Source organism: Gobius niger (genome assembly GCF_951799975.1).
Source record: "Gobius niger genome assembly, chromosome: 19".
Lineage (NCBI taxonomy): Eukaryota > Metazoa > Chordata > Actinopteri > Gobiiformes > Gobiidae > Gobius > Gobius niger.
Window position 1 is genome coordinate 14,037,664 of NC_136870.1, and position 19,408 is coordinate 14,057,071.

At 40.7% G+C, this 19,408-nt stretch overlaps 2 protein-coding genes across 2 annotated transcripts; one reads left to right on the plus strand and one right to left on the minus strand.

Moving 5' to 3' along the window:
- Positions 1-65: 65 nt before the first annotated feature.
- nrap (nebulin-related anchoring protein) lies at positions 66-14,610 on the plus strand (the record flags this gene model as incomplete). Its single annotated transcript, XM_079576861.1, has 43 exons — positions 66-131; positions 459-553; positions 647-734; positions 2,004-2,108; positions 2,268-2,378; positions 2,461-2,568; positions 2,640-2,744; positions 2,814-2,921; positions 3,001-3,108; positions 3,183-3,290; positions 3,792-3,908; positions 4,360-4,464; positions 4,548-4,652; positions 4,727-4,822; positions 4,893-4,991; positions 5,068-5,172; positions 5,285-5,392; positions 5,497-5,607; positions 5,687-5,884; positions 5,964-6,068; positions 6,150-6,248; positions 6,326-6,430; positions 7,325-7,432; positions 7,512-7,663; positions 7,831-7,984; positions 8,071-8,175; positions 8,954-9,052; positions 9,136-9,240; positions 9,324-9,431; positions 9,573-9,686; positions 9,839-10,036; positions 10,119-10,223; positions 10,310-10,408; positions 10,490-10,594; positions 10,692-10,799; positions 10,952-11,263; positions 11,332-11,436; positions 11,971-12,069; positions 12,167-12,271; positions 12,370-12,477; positions 12,586-12,897; positions 13,582-13,737; positions 14,234-14,610. The coding sequence occupies 43 exons, from the start codon at positions 66-68 to the stop codon at positions 14,510-14,512; spliced, it is 5,391 nt and encodes a 1,796-aa protein (XP_079432987.1). The 3' UTR covers positions 14,513-14,610.
- Positions 14,611-15,365: 755 nt separating this feature from the next.
- LOC306978339 (hyaluronan-binding protein 2-like) lies at positions 15,366-19,109 on the minus strand (the record flags this gene model as incomplete). Its single annotated transcript, XM_079576862.1, has 13 exons — positions 15,366-15,585; positions 15,659-15,801; positions 15,877-16,014; positions 16,277-16,419; positions 16,755-16,992; positions 17,185-17,276; positions 17,365-17,536; positions 17,603-17,722; positions 18,318-18,437; positions 18,507-18,617; positions 18,777-18,878; positions 18,953-18,962; positions 19,047-19,109. The coding sequence occupies 13 exons, from the start codon at positions 19,107-19,109 to the stop codon at positions 15,430-15,432; spliced, it is 1,608 nt and encodes a 535-aa protein (XP_079432988.1). The 3' UTR covers positions 15,366-15,429.
- Between the last annotated feature and the right edge of the window lie 299 nt (positions 19,110-19,408).

Sequence of the window (19,408 nt, forward strand, 5' to 3'; positions counted from 1 at the left end):
TTTGGACCTGTTTTGTCCATTTTTAAAAAACATATTTTCTGGAGGGATACGAAAGGGAGTTCACCATGCAGTCCTGTGCGAGGTGTGGGTTTGTGGTATACCCAGCTGAGAAGATCAACTGTATTGACCAGGTAAAATATGCAGTTCTACTTTGATCAACAATATAACAATTTGATGGAAAAAATATCCTGACATTGCTAATAATATAGTAATGGGCTTTACAAACTCACTATTTTGAATCTAGAACACATTACAAAACATAAAGACATCTAAATTGAGTTGTAATTTAACCTGAAGTTCCAGGGCCCCGTATTTGTAGCAGTTTAATTTATCCCTGTAACGCTGCTGTACACTTTAACAGCCCCATTAAATATTTTTAGAAATGTTAAAAGAACATTCTGTTATTAAACCATCAGCAATTGAATGTATTATTAATAAGGCTTTATCTTCTTTGGCAGAACTGGCATAAAGCATGTTTCCACTGTGATGTTTGTAAAATGGTGTTGACGGCCAATAACTTTGTCAGTCACAAGAAGAGGCCATACTGCTCAGTGTAAGCTTGATTAGTTTATAATATGATCATGTCATATCAAATTAAAGTTCCTTTCTACCATTTGCAACCATTTATTAACGTCTTTTCTTACAGACATAATCCGAGGAACAACACATTTACCAGCGTCTATGAAACTCCAATCAACATCAACGCCAAGAAGCAAACGATGGCGAGCAGTGAGGTGAGGGAGACATGGCAAAAAAAGAAAAAAAAAATGCAACGGTCGCAACTTGTGTCTGGATATTTGGGCCTTGATGTGAGTCAGGTCGGATTGTCGACTGGATGACCAAAGTGACCAACCCTGTCACTGATTGCATACTTTACTGCTATTAAGCTATTCAAAATATGAAAAAGATTGCGTACTGAGGGACAAAACTAGGCTATAGTTAACCCCTAACCCCTAGACATCAACATAATAACATAGGAATAGTAGTTGAGTACAAATACTTCCACTGAAACTAATTTTCCCGAAAAATACTTGAAAACAATAGTTAACCATTCAGGCTCACGAATAAAACGTCATAGCTTGTTAAGAGCGAACAGATCTCTTTGCCACTTTACATGGGGGAGTCATGGACCTCCGCATGTGGACCCTGTGAGTCTATAGTGACAGCAGCGGTGAGGAATGAAGAGTGTGGCTATAGGGTTATTTCTGTATTTGTGACAGAGCTCCAGAAAGACTCCCCTCCTCTGACTTAGTCCCCCTTACGCTTCAGGGGGGGCTAAAATTATACATCAGGAAAAACAGCCCCACATCCCTTCCTCTCCGCTGCCGGCACCACCTGTCTGTGTCTGTCTGAGTATGTCTGTGTCTGCGAGTTCAAGCTAAGCTCTCGTGCTTATATTAGGGGTAGGCTAGCAAGCTCATCAGCTACTGCAGCTACACGCCTCCGGGGAGATAAAAGGCTCTGCGTTATGGCACTTGATCTGAGGTTTACTTTACTGGTGCTGAGTGATCCCCAAGCCAGTTACAGTCAAGCATATACTGTATATAATGGGCTTTTTTTGCCAGTTTGTCTTGAGGGTCTTTGGTTTCTGTAGGACATTGTAATAAATAATCTGCCTTCTAGGCATGCATTTATTCATATAATGTTTTGACTTATGATTTAACACCATATTATTTTACCATCATTGCCAGCAATATTCTAGAAATGTCTCCTGGTTTATTGGCAGGGCCTTATTTATCCCAACCAGAACATGCAGTTATTTATATTGTGACACTATTATTATCTCAGAATGATTAAGCAGTGATGGTCAGTGAGGTCAAAGAAGACAAAATAAAGATTTTGGCACTGTGGAGGTCACTTGAGTATCAAAGTAGAAGTGCAAAGTTACTCTTCAATTATCACATACCGACTTAGCAGCGTTGCTATTCAGAAGTAGGGAGTGTGCGCATGTGCTGACGTGTGTGCTGCCTTGGCTTAATGCTTTCATCTATGTGCACTTGTAGCTGAAGTATCGGGAAGATGGTGAGCGCTTTATGTCCACTTTCCACTGTGACATGAGGTCCATGGAGTTGGAGAGGGCTCGACTAGCCAATCAAATGGCCAGCCAGGTGAGCTCCTGGTAGAGCAACTGGCCTCAGGAAAAGAATCAGTCTTCACCCTATTACTTTCTGATAAACAACTCGATTGAGATAATATACCATACCCACAAAATGACCAAAACATAAACCAGCCGTCTCAAACAGGCATTTGTGTGATCCCCTGAACAGGCCTTTCAGTCGAAATCTGAGTTCTCTCAGCAGCAGCAGTCGTGGTACTCTGGGATGGTGACGAATCAGCAGATCATCACTATGTCTCAGGCCCAGAACAACATCAGCGATGTAAGCCATTAGCTCATGTGTGACGTGTAGGTCGAGTGATGTGACAGGGTGATGTTTTATTTTTGTTTTATGTTGCGGAAAGGTCAAGTACACAGAAGAATATGAGCAGTCAAAAGGAAAAGGGAGCTTCCCTGCATTGATCACACCAGGATATCAAGCTGCTAAGAAAGCTAACACATTGGCCAGTAATGTACGTGGTACAATTAATTTTTTACAATTTTTTATTTACAAATTAATTACATTATGGGTTTGTCTCTGTAGTTGGAGTATAAGAAAGGACATGAGGAAAGAGTTTCAAAGTATACAACATTTGTGGATCCTCCTGAGGTGCTTCTGGCCAAAAAACAGGGACAAATCGCCAGTGATGTAAGTATTTTAATTAAAAGAGGAAACAAACAAAGAAAATCACATGAATAACATCACACATTTTTCTAGTATGTTTACACAGAGGAATATGAACAGCAAAGAGGCAAAGGCAGCTTCCCAGCCCATCTCACACCTGGATACCAGATGTCAAAGAAAGCCATGGAACAGGCCAGCGATGTAAATCTATATAAACACATACATATACTGTACCTATTTGTCAAACTGTAGTTTGGCCTCACAGTTGTCTTTGTCTTAGATAAAATATCGGCAAGTTTACGACCAGCAGATGAAGGGTAAAGCCAGTACTGAAGCTGGAGCAGCTGAGGCAGCACAAGCCAAAGAAAATGCAGAGAACTACAGTCAGGTAATTATTTATCTAATGACATAAGTCTGATCTCCTATAGTCTTTAACATTATGAACACTAATGTCTGTTGTAGATAGCATATACTGAAGAGTATGAACAGCACAGAGGCAAAGGCAGTTTTCCTGCCATGATCACCCCTGGTTACCATCTTGCTAAAAAGGCCCAGGAAAATGCTAGTGATGTGAGTATGAATATATTCATTGAAATGTGTGGTGGAAGAGTGGTTTACACACAGACTTTTTATAAGGACATTGTGGTTTTGATTTTTGAGCAGGCAAGCTTTAGGCTCTCAGAGTGGGCTCGTTCTGTTTTTCATCTGTATTCTCCCGGGCCTTCACTGTTGAAACATATTCATTTTAATAGACAGATTTAAACCTTGACAGCTGATTATATGTATTTTATTTTTCATCTCACATTTTCTCTGGCCCCATTGGCATTGTATACTGTCTAACTCCTAAAAAAGCACTTGAGTGTTAAATCCTCAGCTTCCATACATCACCTAGACTTGTCAACAAAGGTCAGAATAAATGGTACACAACAATGCACTGCCATTCTTCATCCCATCCACCTGGCCTAAATGAGATCATTTGTATGTATTATGAGTGTGCCTCTAATCTCGTGATCCTGAAGATGTGGATGCTCGGTTTTCTATTTCCATAATTCAAGTCTTATCCCTTCACAGTTGAAATACAGGAAAGACAAGAGCAAGATGAAGGGCACGTCCCACTTCCACAGCCTGACCTCCGAGGACAACCTTTCCCTGAAGAACGCGCGGAAAATCAGCAAACTCGTCAGTGAGGTACGGCTTGTCAGCGACACATGAGTGGCTGGCACTGACAAATGCAACATGCTTATACGGTTTACACATAGGTATAGCCTTCAGACTCACTCGTGTTGGAAATCCTCCATACCTTGTCACTGTGCGAGGGCATTTTTGGAATCTTTGAGATGTCTTTCCCATGATGCAGAGGCTCATATCCAAGGCCACAGAACATCCCCTCAAACTAATCTTAGTCTGTCTATTTTGTACAGTAAATGGTATTGGATTCCCATTGGGTGTGCTGCTTGTAACGTATGAGAAAAAATGTTTTCTTTTGAGTGTCAAAACTGTAAATTTATGCTTTAACGACTTTGGGTGCATTCCTTCATTTACTATACTGCTAATAAATGTCCAGCCACACCTACTGCTTCAACGCCAAACATGGGAGGCAATGAAAAAAGACACTAGTCATGTTTTTGTTTGTTCTTAGGTGGAGTATAAAAAGGATTTGGAGAACACAAAAGGTCATAGTATTAATTTCTGTGAGACGCCACAATTCCAAAATGCTGCAAAGGTCGCCAAGTTCACCAGTGATGTAAGCTAGTTGTATGGCTGATATTGTTAAGTATACAAAACAAACCTCTTATTTGAAGATGACATATAAATTGTGTTTGCTAGAACAAGTATAGAGAAAAGTATACGGATTTGAAGGGTCACTATGAGGGAGCCGTAATTGACAAAAACACGATGCACGCCCTCAAAGCTGGGAAGCTGGCAAGTGACGTAAGTGTTTAACATTCTTATAATCATATTTAGCCAATTTTGTGGCAACGGCACTATTTCGATGTCCGTTTCAGATTGTTTACAAACAAGGGTCTGAACAAGAGTACAACTATCAAGCTACTCTAACACCAGGATACCAGTGTCAGAAGAAGTTGGAGCCTCTTAAAGATGTGAGTTTGATTATAATGTTTTGTTTTGTTCCCACCACATTTAAATAACTCTTTTGTTTTGTGTCTGCAGAAAAACTATAGACAGCATATTGACCAGGTGAAGTTCAAACCGGTCGTCGAGACTCCTGAGATTATCCTTGCCAAAAAGAACGCCCAACTCACCAGCAATGTGAGTCTGGATAACCTTTATTGTATGAATCTAAGCATTAATGAGCACCGTATTTACATCACCGCGTGACTTTTAGCTGAATTACAAAGCCGACTATGAAAAGACCAAGCATCTGTACACACTGTCCCAGGACCTGCCTCAGATCAAAAACGCGAAAGCTAACGCTGAGCTGTGCAGTGGTGTAAGTCAATCATTTAATCTCACATTTAACAAGCATCCTCCTCATCTTATACAGAAGACTACTAATTCATAAAAGGTATGTTTGTAATTCATCGAAATCAATCTGAATTTAGATCAAATATAAAGAGGAGTGGGAGAAGACCAAGTCAAAGGCTTGTGAGACCGGTTTGAATGACCTGTCTGTGAGAGCAGCCAAAGCCTCCAGGGACCTCGCCAGTGATGTGAGCAAAACACACACACTCCACATTAGACTGGAGAAACCCAAGGAATTTCATGAAACGTAATAACAGACACATGTAATCGACTAAAGAGGCTTGTGTTTTAGATCAAATACAGGGAATCCTATATGAAAAACAAAGAGGAGAGAGCAGTGGGAGTCCACGTTAGTGACTCGAAGACTCTCCACTCCCTCCAAGTCGGCAAGATGTCCAGTGACGTACGTTCACACAGATTGTACTCCTTTACAGTATGTTTAGTTAGATTACAATTATAAGAAACCTTTTTTTTTATTGCAGATTGCTTATAAGAAGGGATCCAAGGAGAGCCAGTCTCAATACACTTGTTCGAAAGACATGATTAATTTGAGCCACGCCAAAAAGGCTCAAGCTCTCGCCAGTGACTTGGAGTACCGCAAGAAACTGCATGACTACACTGTGATGCCTGATGACATCACAGTCCAGCAGGCCAAGAAGGCTTATGCTCTACAAAGTGATGTGAGAAAATATAGTTGTTAAATTATATTCAAATTAAATCAAATGTTAATGGTTACATTTAAACATTCTTGATCTGTAGAACCGGTACCGCTCAGACTTAAACTGGATGAAAGGTGTGGGATGGGAGGCTGAGGGATGTCTCAACATGGAACAGGCTAAAAAGGCTGGAGAGCTGCTGAGTGATGTGAGTAGAACTAACACTTCAACCAACACATATAATTATAATAGTATGTACTTTTCTACAATGGTACTTTTCATTTACCAGACAAAGTATCGTCAGAAGGCAGACAGCATTCGGTTCACTCAGGTGGCAGACGATCTCAACTTTAAACATGCAAAGAAGAGCCAGGAGCTGCAGAGTGATGTAAGTTCTGAAGCTGTGTATAGCATTGATACACTGCCCTGCCAAAGCGAATGAATCGTACCTGTATCATATTTCAGCTGGCATACAAAGCAGACACAGAGAACATTATTCACCAGTACACCATGACCAAAGATGAACCTCTTTTCAAACAAGCCAAAGCCAACGCTGAGCTCCTGAGTGATGTAAGTGAACTATAGCAGAAAAAAACAAAAATGACATCATTAAAGAGATTTTTCAGGATTTTTGACATGGGGCTTGATTTCTGGAGATATATATACATATTTTTTTAGTTTTTTAATTAATGCAGTCCTTATATTTGAAGAGTTTAGTGGTGCTAGGCTAATGCTAGGCTAGTGCATGTCTATGGTATCTAGTAGCCTGCATTAAACACAGTCACCCAATCACAGTGCACCTGAGGCAAATCACTTATAACACCAGACTACTGATTTAAATGTCTGTGTTGACTTAATCATTTTATAAATATAACCATTTTGCATTTAAAAGACCTTATATTTGAGCAGGATCCGCGTCCTGGTTGTGAGTTACGCAGTGATGGAGTGGTCTGCTAGGTTACCGGATCTTCAGTAGTTTGTTTACCTGCAGCCGGCATTACTACACGTGGAATTCACAAAGGAGCTTTCTACAAATCAGATATGGCAACATTTGGAGGACGACCCGATGATTTTGAAGAGGTTTTTAATGCAGGCTACTAGTTACCATAGACATGCGCTAGCCTAGCATTAGCCTAGCACCACTAAACTCTTCAAATATAAGGACTGCTTGAATAAAACAAAGAAAAAAATGTCCAGAAATCAACAACACTCTGGATAACTAGGAAATGAGGCCCTATGTCAAACATCCTGAAATACCCCTTTAAGAATATAACGTCAGTGTTTGTGCAATATTGATATTGATCTAAACAACAACAAATTGTAGGTATTTTCTCTGCTCTTACTGCTTAATTCACTACATAATTTGCATGTGAAATATAAGAAAGCTGTTTTTATTTATATAGTTTTAGTTGTAATCAAACATTTACTCTATTAACATTTCTTACATACATTTTCATGTTGCAGAAAGCGTACAAGAGCAACTGGGAAAAGGAGAGGGACAAAGGGTTTGAGATGCGCCTGGACTCGCTGTCGATCCTCACGGCTAAAGCCAAGAGAGACCTGGCCAGTGATGTGAGCTACTGAAAAAACATGGTCATGAAATGGCTTGAATTGCGCACCTAATGTAATGTGTTGCTGTTTGCACCCATAGGTGAAATACAAGCAACAGTATGAGAAAGACAAAGGCAAAGTGATTGGGATTAAGAGTGGCGACTCTCAGTTGGCTCACTCGACACAAGCCACGAAGCTCCAGAGTGACCGCTTCTACAAACAGAAATATGAAGACTCCAAGGCCAACTTCAGGTGAGGCTTCCCACTTTCTCACACACTCGCACATGTAGTATTTCAAAGGCTATGCAGTATTTAATGCAAAGAAATGTTTTAAAAATCTGTTCTCAAAAGGGAAGTTCTTAGTGTATGTCGAAATCCAGTTTACTTTGTTATTTCATTATTATTATTTTTATTTCCAGTGTGTCTTTGGATATGATGAACATCAGCCATGCCCAGAAGGCACAAGACTTGGCCAAAGACACCAACTACCGGACCATCCTCCACGAGTACACTACTTTACCCACGGATATGAATGTTGCATGGGCAAAGAGGGTCTACGGCCTTCACAGCGATGTCAGTAACTGCTGTTCATTTGTCAAATATTAACATTTTACATGACTGAAAAGTAAGTGATGACGTTTGTGTGGTTTTGTCTATAGAAACAGTACAGGTCTGATCTAAACTGGATGAAGGGTGTCGGATGGGAGGCCTCAAAGTCCCTGGACGTCCAGCAAGCAAAGAAAGCCGGGGAGCTCGTTAGCGAGGTATGCTCAAGGAAGATGACCCAGAATGCATGGCTATAACAGCAGAAGGATCATTACAACTTTCAGAACATCATTTATTTAAATCTAAGACCTGAATATTTCTGGACATTTTCCCTTTTCTTTTGTAACCAAGCTGTCATAATAAATAAGCATTGCATAACGTGTGACAGGAAGGCACACATGTGGGTTTACAACGCGGGTCAGATATATTTAAACACTCACTGGACTTGTGTGTTCATAAAAACTAGGTCAAGTACGGTCTCTATACCGAGCAACAGTAACAAGCAGCAAATTCTTATTGAAACACAGCTGGCACGTATCTTGCATCCTTCCCTTGCTAATGAGAGAATTTCGATCATCCTTTGTCGTCAATTAGTGGCTTTTCTCTTCAGCAATATTGTATTACTATTCTATTTTTAGGTGTACTTTTTAAAATTTCAAGTTTATTCCTGTATGATGTATCCCGAGGTTGATTAATAGTTCTTTAGCAGAATTCTATGGATATAAAGAGAATTTAGTGATTATTGCTCATGGACAATGTGCCAGACTACAGCACCAACTGCTCATAACATAGATTTATTACGGTTATATGATGATTCATTGTGCTCTCTATTAATACTTGGTTCATCTGCTGTTACTTCAGTGTCTTGTATCACTGATGCTGCTTTGCCATTGATATGTAAATGTCAATTGTGTCGCAGTGCCCTCTAGTGGCTTTTTCATAGAATGGCTTGTTGTATCTATTGCATTCATGTCTGTGTCTGTCTTTCTATTACAGAAAAAGTATCGTCAGAATGTCAGCAACCTGAAGTTCACCAGCGTAGAGAATACTCCGGAGATGGTGCAGGCTAAACTCAGCAACAAACTTGCATTAGATGTGAGTATTTTGAATTCATGTATATGTGACGTAAGAGAAAATAAGTTGTGGGTTTTGAAAACTATACTGCTTTGTCTGTACAGAGGTTATACAGGGAGAAGGCTGATGACGGGAAGCATAAGTACACTCTGAGTGGAGATTTGCCCGAGTTGATGCAGGCCAAAATCAATGCTGCGAACATCAGCGAAGTAAAACTATAATACCAAGCACACACAACAAGCTGTTGCTCTTTCAAATGCATTAAAAACAACTTGCTTTTACTCCTGTGTAGAGCCGGTATAAAGATTCTTGGACTAAGTCACGTGACGGAGGCTACAAGTTGAGTTTGGATGCCATTTCTTTCCAGTCAGCCAAAGCATCTGGAGAGATCCTCAGTGACGTAAGCTCACATGCTTTGTTGTAGTGTTTTATATATAGCTGCATTTCACTACGTATCTCAGCTCTTGTACCTTGTGACTGACAATCTGGACTATGTTTAGTTAATGTGTGCAGCCAATCACTTTTGATGTTATAATTTTAGCAAAAGTACAAAGAAGAATTTGAGAAAACTAAAGGGAAGATGATTGGACTGAAAGCCCTGCAGGATGACATCAGCATTGCTCACTCGGTTAATGCCACTAAGCTTCATAGTGATGTGAGTATTCTTTTTATAACAAAGAATATATACAGATTCTGTTTTTTGAGTTTTACAACCGCACTTGCTAGTAGAGAGAGCAAAGCAGAGACTTAATAAAAGCATGAACACAGAACTTGCAACTATCTTTTCTTGTCCATTTTTGGCCTTAGATCAAGTACAAGCAGGACTCTGTGAAGGTCCTGTCCAAGTTCCACCTGCCCATGGACATGCTGGAAGTGTCTCATGCCAAAAAGGCACAGTCTTTAGTGAGTGACCAGGACTACAGGCTCATGCTGCACCAGTACACCACTCTGCCCGACGACATGAAGCTGCAGACTGCCAAGAAAGCATATGCCCTGCAGAGCGATGTAAGAAGCAACACTTCAGAGCAATTCAGATAGTTAAGTTATACATGTTTTATGAAATAGCTTTGGAAATGTATTTGTACAGAAAGTGTACCGCGCAGATCTGAACTACTTGCGAGGTGCAGCATGGATTGCAACTGGCGCTTTGCAGATTGAAGGAGTCAAGAAAGCTACTGAACTCATCAGTGATGTAAGAAGAGCTTTACTTTTTTTTACATTAAAGTTATTAGATCTTTGGAAATTTACTTCAATAATACTTTTTCTATTTTATAACAGAAAAAGTATCGCCAACAACCATACAACTTTAGACATACATCCGTCACTGACTCCCCAGATATTGTCCATGCTAAAATGAGTGGACAAATTACAAATGAGGTGAGTTACTACGTGTGATCCTCTTGGTTTATTAAAGTAGGTCAGTTGCTGTCACACACTGTGTTTCTTTTGCTATTTCAGCGTTTGTATAAAGAGAAAGGTATCAGCGACCAGCACAATTACACCATTACAACAGAGAGGCCTGAGCTCACACAGGCCAAGATCAACGCAGCCAACCTCAGTGATGTAATGCATCTTCGATATAGCCACATTTGTGTACAGTAAAGGCTATTATGGTTTTGTACATTGCGTAACTTGTATTTTTGTATTTGTTCACCTTCAGATTAAGTACAAAGATTCATGGCACACGTTGAGGGCTCAAGGCTACAAGCTGACCATGCAGGACATCCCATTCCAGGCTGCCAAGAGCTCTACTGGCATCGCTAGTGATGTATGTACTGAAAAGCAAAGATTTTATGCTAATGAGTAAGAGCATCTACGAAAAAATATGTGTTTTTCTTCAAATAACACCAATTATGTACTGTATTGCCATAGCTATCTCTGCTAATTCGTAATTTATAATAATCCAAATATCTTCTGCAGTACCAATACAGGCACAACCACCTCCTGGAGAAGGGGAAGCACATCGGTGTCAAGAGCGCGCTGGACGACCAGAATGTTCTGCACTGCCTCCAAGCCGGGCGCCTGGCCAGTGATCAGGAGTATCGAAGAGATGCTCTGACAACCAGCGGGCAGTACCACCTCACCCAAGACATGATCAACATCGTGGCCGCCAAAAACGCCCAGGCCCTGGCCAGCGATCAGGACTACAGGAAGAAGCTGCACGAGTACACTGTGCTGCCCGACGACATGAAGGTCAAATGGGCCAAAAAGGCTTACGATCTTCAGAGTGAGGTGAGTGCGGTAGCCCAGCATTGGACTGTATGTAAAGTTGTTTACTTGAATTGGTTTGTTTTATTTAGAAATTGTACAAGTCGGATCTGAACTATATGAAAGGAGTGGCCTGGGATGGCGTTGGTGCACCTCAGATGGAGTCGGCCAAAAGGGCGGGAGAGCTCATGAGTGACGTAAGTACAACTTCTTTATACATTGGAATATCTACTCAAATCGCTTCTTATACCCTAAACAGGATGCCTTTTACTGTTCATTCACATTTAACCTTTCAACCCCTCCCCCTCCCTTAAACCAAATGCATTTTCTCCAGTTCAGCTTTACTCAAACTCAAAAGCTTCTTGATTGGAGATCTTACAGCCTGAGCCTATAGACCAGTGTAATGCCTCATTTGAAAGCTAAGATCTACAAAATTGACTTAAATGGATATTTTTTCACACCGTATTGTCATCACTTTTCTGTTGTGTTTTTGTCACATTTTTATCACTTTTTTGTCATGTTATTGCCCCTTTTTTTGTTGTGTTTTCATCACATTGTTTTCACTTATTCATCACTTTTTTGTTTTTGTTTTGACACTTTTTTTTTTCAGAAAGATTTTATATTTGGGTAAAGCCAAACTGGAGAAAATGTGCTCAGTTCGGGTGTTGGTTATGAGGTTAAATTACACAAAATAAAAGTTTTAAGTGTGTATTTGATTTTCGTGTCTGCAGAAGAAATATCGACAGCTCCCTGACCGTCTCAAGTTCACTCAAGTTGCAGACTCTCCTGACATCATCCACGCGAAGACCAGCTACCAGCAGTGCAGTGAGGTACAATCCATGCCCCTATTAGAGCCTCTTGAAAATACTGTCACTGCACGTCTTCCTGGACTGTATTATGAAAACGATGACCTTTCTGCACACACAGAGGCTGTACAAGTCTGGGAAGAACGATGACATGCATAAGTACACCTTGCATCATGATGACCCAGATTTTGTGAGAGCCAAACTGAACGCGCAGCAGATTAGTGATGTAAGAATTGTGCTGAAATACAATATGAAACATGCTGGATACATTGAAAGGAGGATTGATTGTTTGTTGACTGTTTTGTGCTCTTTCCTATTTTACAGAAAGTCTATAAAGCGCAAGGGGAACAGGTGAAAACATCAGGCCACGACTTGAGGCTGGACGCTATTCCCTTCCAAACTGCCAAGGCCTCTCGTAAAATAGCCAGTGATGTAAGTTTTTTTACCCAGCAAGAAAATAGTTTAACAGGATCAATAGCAAAAGTGTACTATTATAAGGGGTAAAATAAAATAAAACCACATGTGAATGATGTGTTGCAGTTGAGTTACAAAGAGTCCCATCTGAAGGAGAAGGGTCAGCAGATCGGGCTGCGCTGTGTTGAGGACGACACTAAAATGGTGCACTCCCTGGCGGCCAGTAAACTGCAGAGCAACCTGGAGTACACGCGGCAGTCCAAAGAGGGGCACTCCCAGTACAAGATGCACGCCAACCAACCCGAGTTCCTGCTGGCCAAGAAGAGCCAGGCCCAGGCCAGTGACGTGGTGTACCGCCAGAAACTGCACGACTACACCTGTGACCCCGAACAACTCAACGTCAAACACGCCAAGGAGGCCTACAAACTCCAGAGTGACGTGAGTAGGGATTTATTACAAATATTCAGTTCTGCTATGTGTTGTATTGTGTTAAACCTGATTTAGAAATGATCTTGTCTGGTTTAGTCCTTCCTTGGTTACGTTAAGTCCTTTTTATAAACTCATGTTTCTCTTTTTAAAGCAGTACCAAGTAACTTGTTTACCATAACAAATCTTAATAAATGGGGGTTTTGATCATCTCCCCCTGTTGTCTCTGGCCAGAAAACCACCCTTGCAACCTACCCTGCTCCGGGTCAGTGGCGCAATACACACTAATAGAATCACGAAGAAGAAGCTAACAGGCTAACGGGCAAAGCTAACTGTGGGCTAGCGCCACTTAAAGAATATTTACAGCCAAGTTTGAGTAAAAAAAAATATCTTCATTGTGAAATTGGATGTACAATATCCCTCTCTCCCATTGTCTTTTCTAGTATTTACTCTCACGGACAATTAATGAGTAAAAAAACACAACATGCGTGTGGCGCTTATGGCCTCTAGGGGCATGAGATACTTAGTTCTGCTTTAATTACATACTTTTCTGTTAACATCTAGGGCTTGGGTTAGTAACAGTCCATCTTTAAGTCATCTTATCATGGTTCTTGGAGGTCCATGTATTTTCTGTGGCGGTTAATTTGTATGATAATATATGTATACAATAAAATAATGTTGTCGTCCTTGTGACAGCGTAACTACAAGTCGGACCTGAACTGGATGCGAGGTGCGGGCTGGACCCCTCCTGGATCACACAAGGCTGAACTCGCCCGGAGAGCTGCAGAGCTGGGTCTCACAGAGGGGGTTAGCACTGACGAGGCCATCGCTAAGTACCAGCACATGATGATGGTGAGTCTACACAAAACTAGGACAATTAGCTGTATGAACATGTTTACAATGGGAGTGGCCGTAGCTTAGAGTCAAAGGTTTTGCTGACAAGTCTAATTGTTAGTGCTCTGGCCTGTGCATTCTGATATTAAGTAAAGTGAGACCTTCAACTCAATTGTTCATGTTGGACCTTCTGAAGAACATTAAGACAGTTTTATTGATATTGAGTTTTAATCAGGTCTGTAACTTGGACCAAAGACTGAGAGACAGAGAGTTTATCTGCCACTTGGGTTGGATTTTTGTCTTGCGTGTAAATAACTGTGTCGTCCACATACATTTGAATGGTGACACTGGAACAAACGGAGGGAATGTCATTTATGTTGAGAGAGAAGAGCAGAGGACCCAGGTTGGAACCTTGTGGCACTCCTGTCTTTAAAGGGAGGGGAGGATGTGGCAATGATTGAAAACATAAAAACAAATTGAAAGGTTTGACAAATGTCTTTCTCAATTCATCTAGATGCAGTACCAGCAGCAGATGGAGGACCAGCAGAACCAGCAGCAGACGTCAGAGCAGGTGGAGACCAGTGAGGAGATCCAACAGGGAGTCAACATGGACGCCATGGAGGTGCTACACGTGAAGCGCAAGAAGACCCAGACTGTCCAGAAACGAACCACCACCACTTCCTCATTCAAGTCCATGGAGAAGAAATCCACAAGCACCTCGTCCTCCTCAACAGCAGCCATACACAATACTGTCAAGTCTATGTCCAGCAAAGGAGCAATAGAGGAAGCATAAGCCGAAACATTATGACAACTATCAGGTGAAGGGAAAATATTTAAATGGCAGACGCGTGGGGTTGGTCGACAGTGGTCAGTATCAGAATGGGTTTAAAAGAACAGTGGATGAACCACTCTCTGATAGATGCATGTCAGGTGGTCATATATTTGTATAAGATTACTACATATTGTTTTTGGAATAATTCAAGCCATTTTAGAACTATATTTCTAAGTTGTTTTTTTAATATCTGCTTTGTTTAATTGAATGTTGACATACTAATAAGAAGCAGGTGAATTGTGCAGCTGGTTCTATAGATGTGAAGGTGTTTTCGTGTACTTCATTGTTTTTGAGGGATACAGGCATGTTAGCTGAGATTGAAGTGGAGAGAGATAATTATTAACTGAAGGTTGTATGCATGAACAAAATAGAGGACAAGAAAAAAAAGGTTGGAGAAAGATTACACGTGGCCCGGTTCAATAAACTTTAAAAAAGGAAGGTCAAATAATGTTGCATTTGTTTGGAACTCAGGCAGCTGCACCAGGTTGTCGTAAATGTTTTTAACTCGTGTTTACGATGACTGTTGAAGAAAGGCAGACAAAATGGTGAGAATTATGCACTTTGAAGACTTTATTTTGTCTGGCAGGTTCAGTCGTGTATGTTTGTAACAATATCCCGTGTAACTCAAAGCTGAGCTGGGAGTAAATGCTTGGTTTCATTGATAATAAAATGTTTTTTTTCCAAAGCAAATTGAGTTGAAGCTGTATTAGTCTGAGGTAAATGCGATGCCAGTTGAGCCCTTGTGGCTGGAGGTGTTATCTGTTGTAATTGTACAGAATCTATTGAAATTTTAATACTACCCAATGATCATACTCATACCTCCAGTGTAAATATTTCATTCTATCCATATGAACAATGATTCCAGGTCAAGTGAAAGCTTAATTCATCTTGCTTATGATCCATTCTTTAAACTTGAGCACATTTGCATAGACTCCAGGCTTGTTCTCCCTCCCGCAGCCGTCGCCCCAGCTCACCACTCCAGTGATGTAGTGAGTGCCGTCCTTCTCGCACACCAACGGGCCACCGGAGTCACCCTGCACATGCATATTTATACATCAACATCGAGTAAAGTGGACATTCAGGCCTAAGTTAAGCCAATTTGCAAACCTGGCAGGCGTCTATGCCGCCCTGTAGGACCCCGGCACAAAACATGCTGTCGTCCAGAATACTTCCATAGATGTGAGGGGCTTTGCATTTCTCTTGGGAGATTAGGAAAACATTTGTGTTCATCAGCTGGCTGCTGTAACTCTCTGAGGAGCAAGGTTACAAAGAGAAATTAGGACTTCAACTATGTTAATAGTATGTTCTGAATGAATAGTTAATACGTGTTTCAGTAGCTCCCCATCCAGAAATGACACACTCTTTTCCAGAAGGAAATGCCTCGTCTGGGAGACATGCAATCCTCACAAATGGGGTTTCCTTTGCACAGTAAGGGCTGTCCGTCTCTTGGAGCTTAAGAAGAGCTACAACGGTAAAATGAGCTGGAATTAGGAATTATTTAATATAATGTTGATAATGTCATTTTGGCCTTTCTCAAAGCTGTATAGTGTAGCCCCAGTTGCTCTCTTACTCTGTGCACTGAGAGGATTCACTACGCAACCAACTCTACCCATATGACATACATTATATTTTGGTTTTGGCTTTCCTCTCAGAAAATCTCTCTCACAGCTAACAATGAATATTTAGCAAAGAACCCAAAAGGCCTGTGTGTCATTACTAACTTACCAATGTCATTATGCACCGAGACAGGAGTTTCTCTGAAGTCCTGGTGAACATAGACGTCAGTCACTAGGATAGCCTGATCCATGTCCTCCTGTTTAAGGATGTTGATTCCTCCCAATACCACCTGATATTGTTTACCTTGCGCTCTGTAAAACACAAGCCTCTTAGAAGCAGTTTCGCAGAGCTGCTCAATGGGTTAGGATGGGCTTGATAGACAGGTAGAGTAATTTAAATATTTAAACATTATTTGTCCAATAAACAAAATTAAATTACATGTCAGTAGAAAAGTAATTGGTGAAAATAAAAGACTGACTTATGCTTTAGTAGACACTGTTTTACTGCGTTAATAAACTACAAAAAATGACTGTGTTATAACAGTGCAATTCTATCATATAGTTTCTGAAGTAAATATAGAGTACTTGAGTAAAATGAACTGTTTACACCTATTATGGCACATTTGTTGATGTCGAGTGTAACATACATGCAGTGGCCCGCGGTGAGGACCCAGCAGGATGAGATGAGTATCCCTCCACAGACGTGACCGAAAGGCAGGTACGACCCTCTGTCCCTGCTCTGCACAGAGGCCTGCCAGGGGTTGGATCCAGGGAACGCCTTGGTGCCTCCGTAGATCCTCGAGGCCCTCTTAGCTTTGCCAATACCACATTGAGAAAAGGAGGAGCCGCGATTGGGGGGCACAGTGGGGGCTGGAGTGGCAACAGCTGAAAAAAGGAACACGATCATAATTAGAAACAGTTCTGATTGAAATCCATAATCTTCGTGCTGGTCTTACATTTTTAGGGTTGCCTTAATGGAAAAAAGATGCTTCAATGTACTCACTCTTATAACTATACTACAGACATAACAATGGTGTCTCTGTACATTATAAAATCTCACATTCTGTTTGCTCTTACCCTCAGGGCACTTCATCACTTTGCAGTAATTGTACTCGAGTTTCCCTCTTTTTTTGATATAACACCACGGCCTTGTATCTCCGTCTGGATTTCTAAACACATATTTTTTTTCATGAACCACAATGTTTTATGTTATGAAGAGGCATGTAGCTGTAGTTAAATGATGTTATTACTATATACCTGCAGTGGTTGTTGTATTCCAGCCCATCGAAGTCTGCAAACCTCATGAAAGGATCTCCAACTCGGGCCACAATGAAGTAGTCATTCCAGTCCAAACAGTCCTCGCCGTCCACAGTGACACTGACCACGCCTCTGTAGGTCTCTCCACTTCTAATATAACAGTCACCTGGAACTGTCACACAAAGACTTTCAAGTAACACATAAACAGTCATTTAAAAGCCAAAGGTGCTTCTCATACCACTTTCACAGAACTTCCCCGTGTATCCTAGTGGGCAGGCGCAGTAGAAGCGTTTAGTCCCAGCAAAGATACAGCGGGCACCGTTCTGACAGGGGTTGGGATCACAGGGACTGTTTGGCTCTGAATCACACACAACACATGGTAACTATAAAGTTCTTAGTAAGACCAGACATGAGCCCATAACAGAACAAGCACGGAGAAACATATAAAAACACATAAAGCATATTACATATTTGCAGCAAATTATTGTTATTGCAATATTAGATAATGTAATATATCACAAGATGCCACAATATACCGCAGTTCCATCTCACTGATATTATCACAGTTTTTTGCTAACACAGATAAAACAAAGATCTATGACAACGGAAACATGTGCAAAATTTCAGTTTTAGTCATGATTTCCCTTGTGGTCCTCATTTTATTATTATTATTATTATTTCTGCTTAGATTTAAGTGAAAATGCTGTGTCGAAATGTTTAACAGATTGCAATAATACTGTTTTCTAAATTATTATTATTATTTTTCATATTATCAGCCCTAATTTGAGCATTGGCCATAAGCTCTGTCGAACGATATCTATCAAAACAATTGTCAACATGTCAACAGTCATGTTGTGGCAAAGGCCCATGACCCACTGAAAATGGCACTACGACCCACTTTTAGGTCCCGAGACAACCACTGCTGGTATGAATGATAAAGACTGGCTACTCACTGGACATGCAGTCTGGGCCAGTGTGCGGCGGCCTGCACTTGCATCGGTAATATGGAGGTTTGGTCATGTCAACCAAACAGGAGCCATGGCCACATTTCACATTCTCACAGACCTTTCTCACTGAAATGAAAAAATACAAATCAATATACTGCATGCTGTTTAATAATATTGTCACTCTGAAAACAGCACCTTTCTGACATCCTCTGCCAACATATGGCTCTTTACATAAGCATTCAAACTCAGTGTCGGACTTTCTTTGACACGAGCCACCATTGAAGCAAGGGTTTGGGTCACACACATCTGTAGACAGAACAGTCTCAGGCTAGAAACTGGCATGAAACACATTTTTGTAAATCAATTCTAAAGCCATACCAGCTAAATGTGTTCATTATCTTCAACTCCTCATATAATATGTGATTTCTAACGCCGAGCCTCGTTTGTTCAGTGTCTGCGACTTACCCGGACTGTGCCTGTTATCGTCTAGAAGATCAAACAACCAGTCACCAAAATCCCATAAGTATGGTGTCTCTGTGGTATATTCATAATCATCGTATGTTATATCTGCACAATAATGAAATTAAAATTGGTAAAAAAGAAAAAAGAAACACTAATGATGAGCAGAGAAAGATGCTTACATAAGGTATCCTGTATTCAAAAAAATGAAAACAAATATTATCATAAGCATTATTTTTTACACTGACAAACTAAAAGAAAATATATGACACTTACATTATTTTCCCCATTGACAATTAAAACACTGAGGCCAATGAGCAGGACCCTGGCAGCCAGCATGATGCACCTCAGCCCAACGACAAATACAGTGTTTTGACCGAATGCCCAAGTCCATACACCCACATCTGATCAATATTTAGACAGAACAGAGCCATTGATTTGTGGAAGTATTTTAGACTTTGACACTGCCTTTTGAGCAACTCTTCAATGTTAAACATTTTGTTTTCAGTAGCTTAAGTGAATGTCAGTCAATGTCACGTGAAACTGTATTAAAGTAATTTCAAAGATGTGTATAATGTGAGCAATCACTGTCATTTGTTTACATAGCATCAAATATTAAAGCAACCAGACCCAACTGC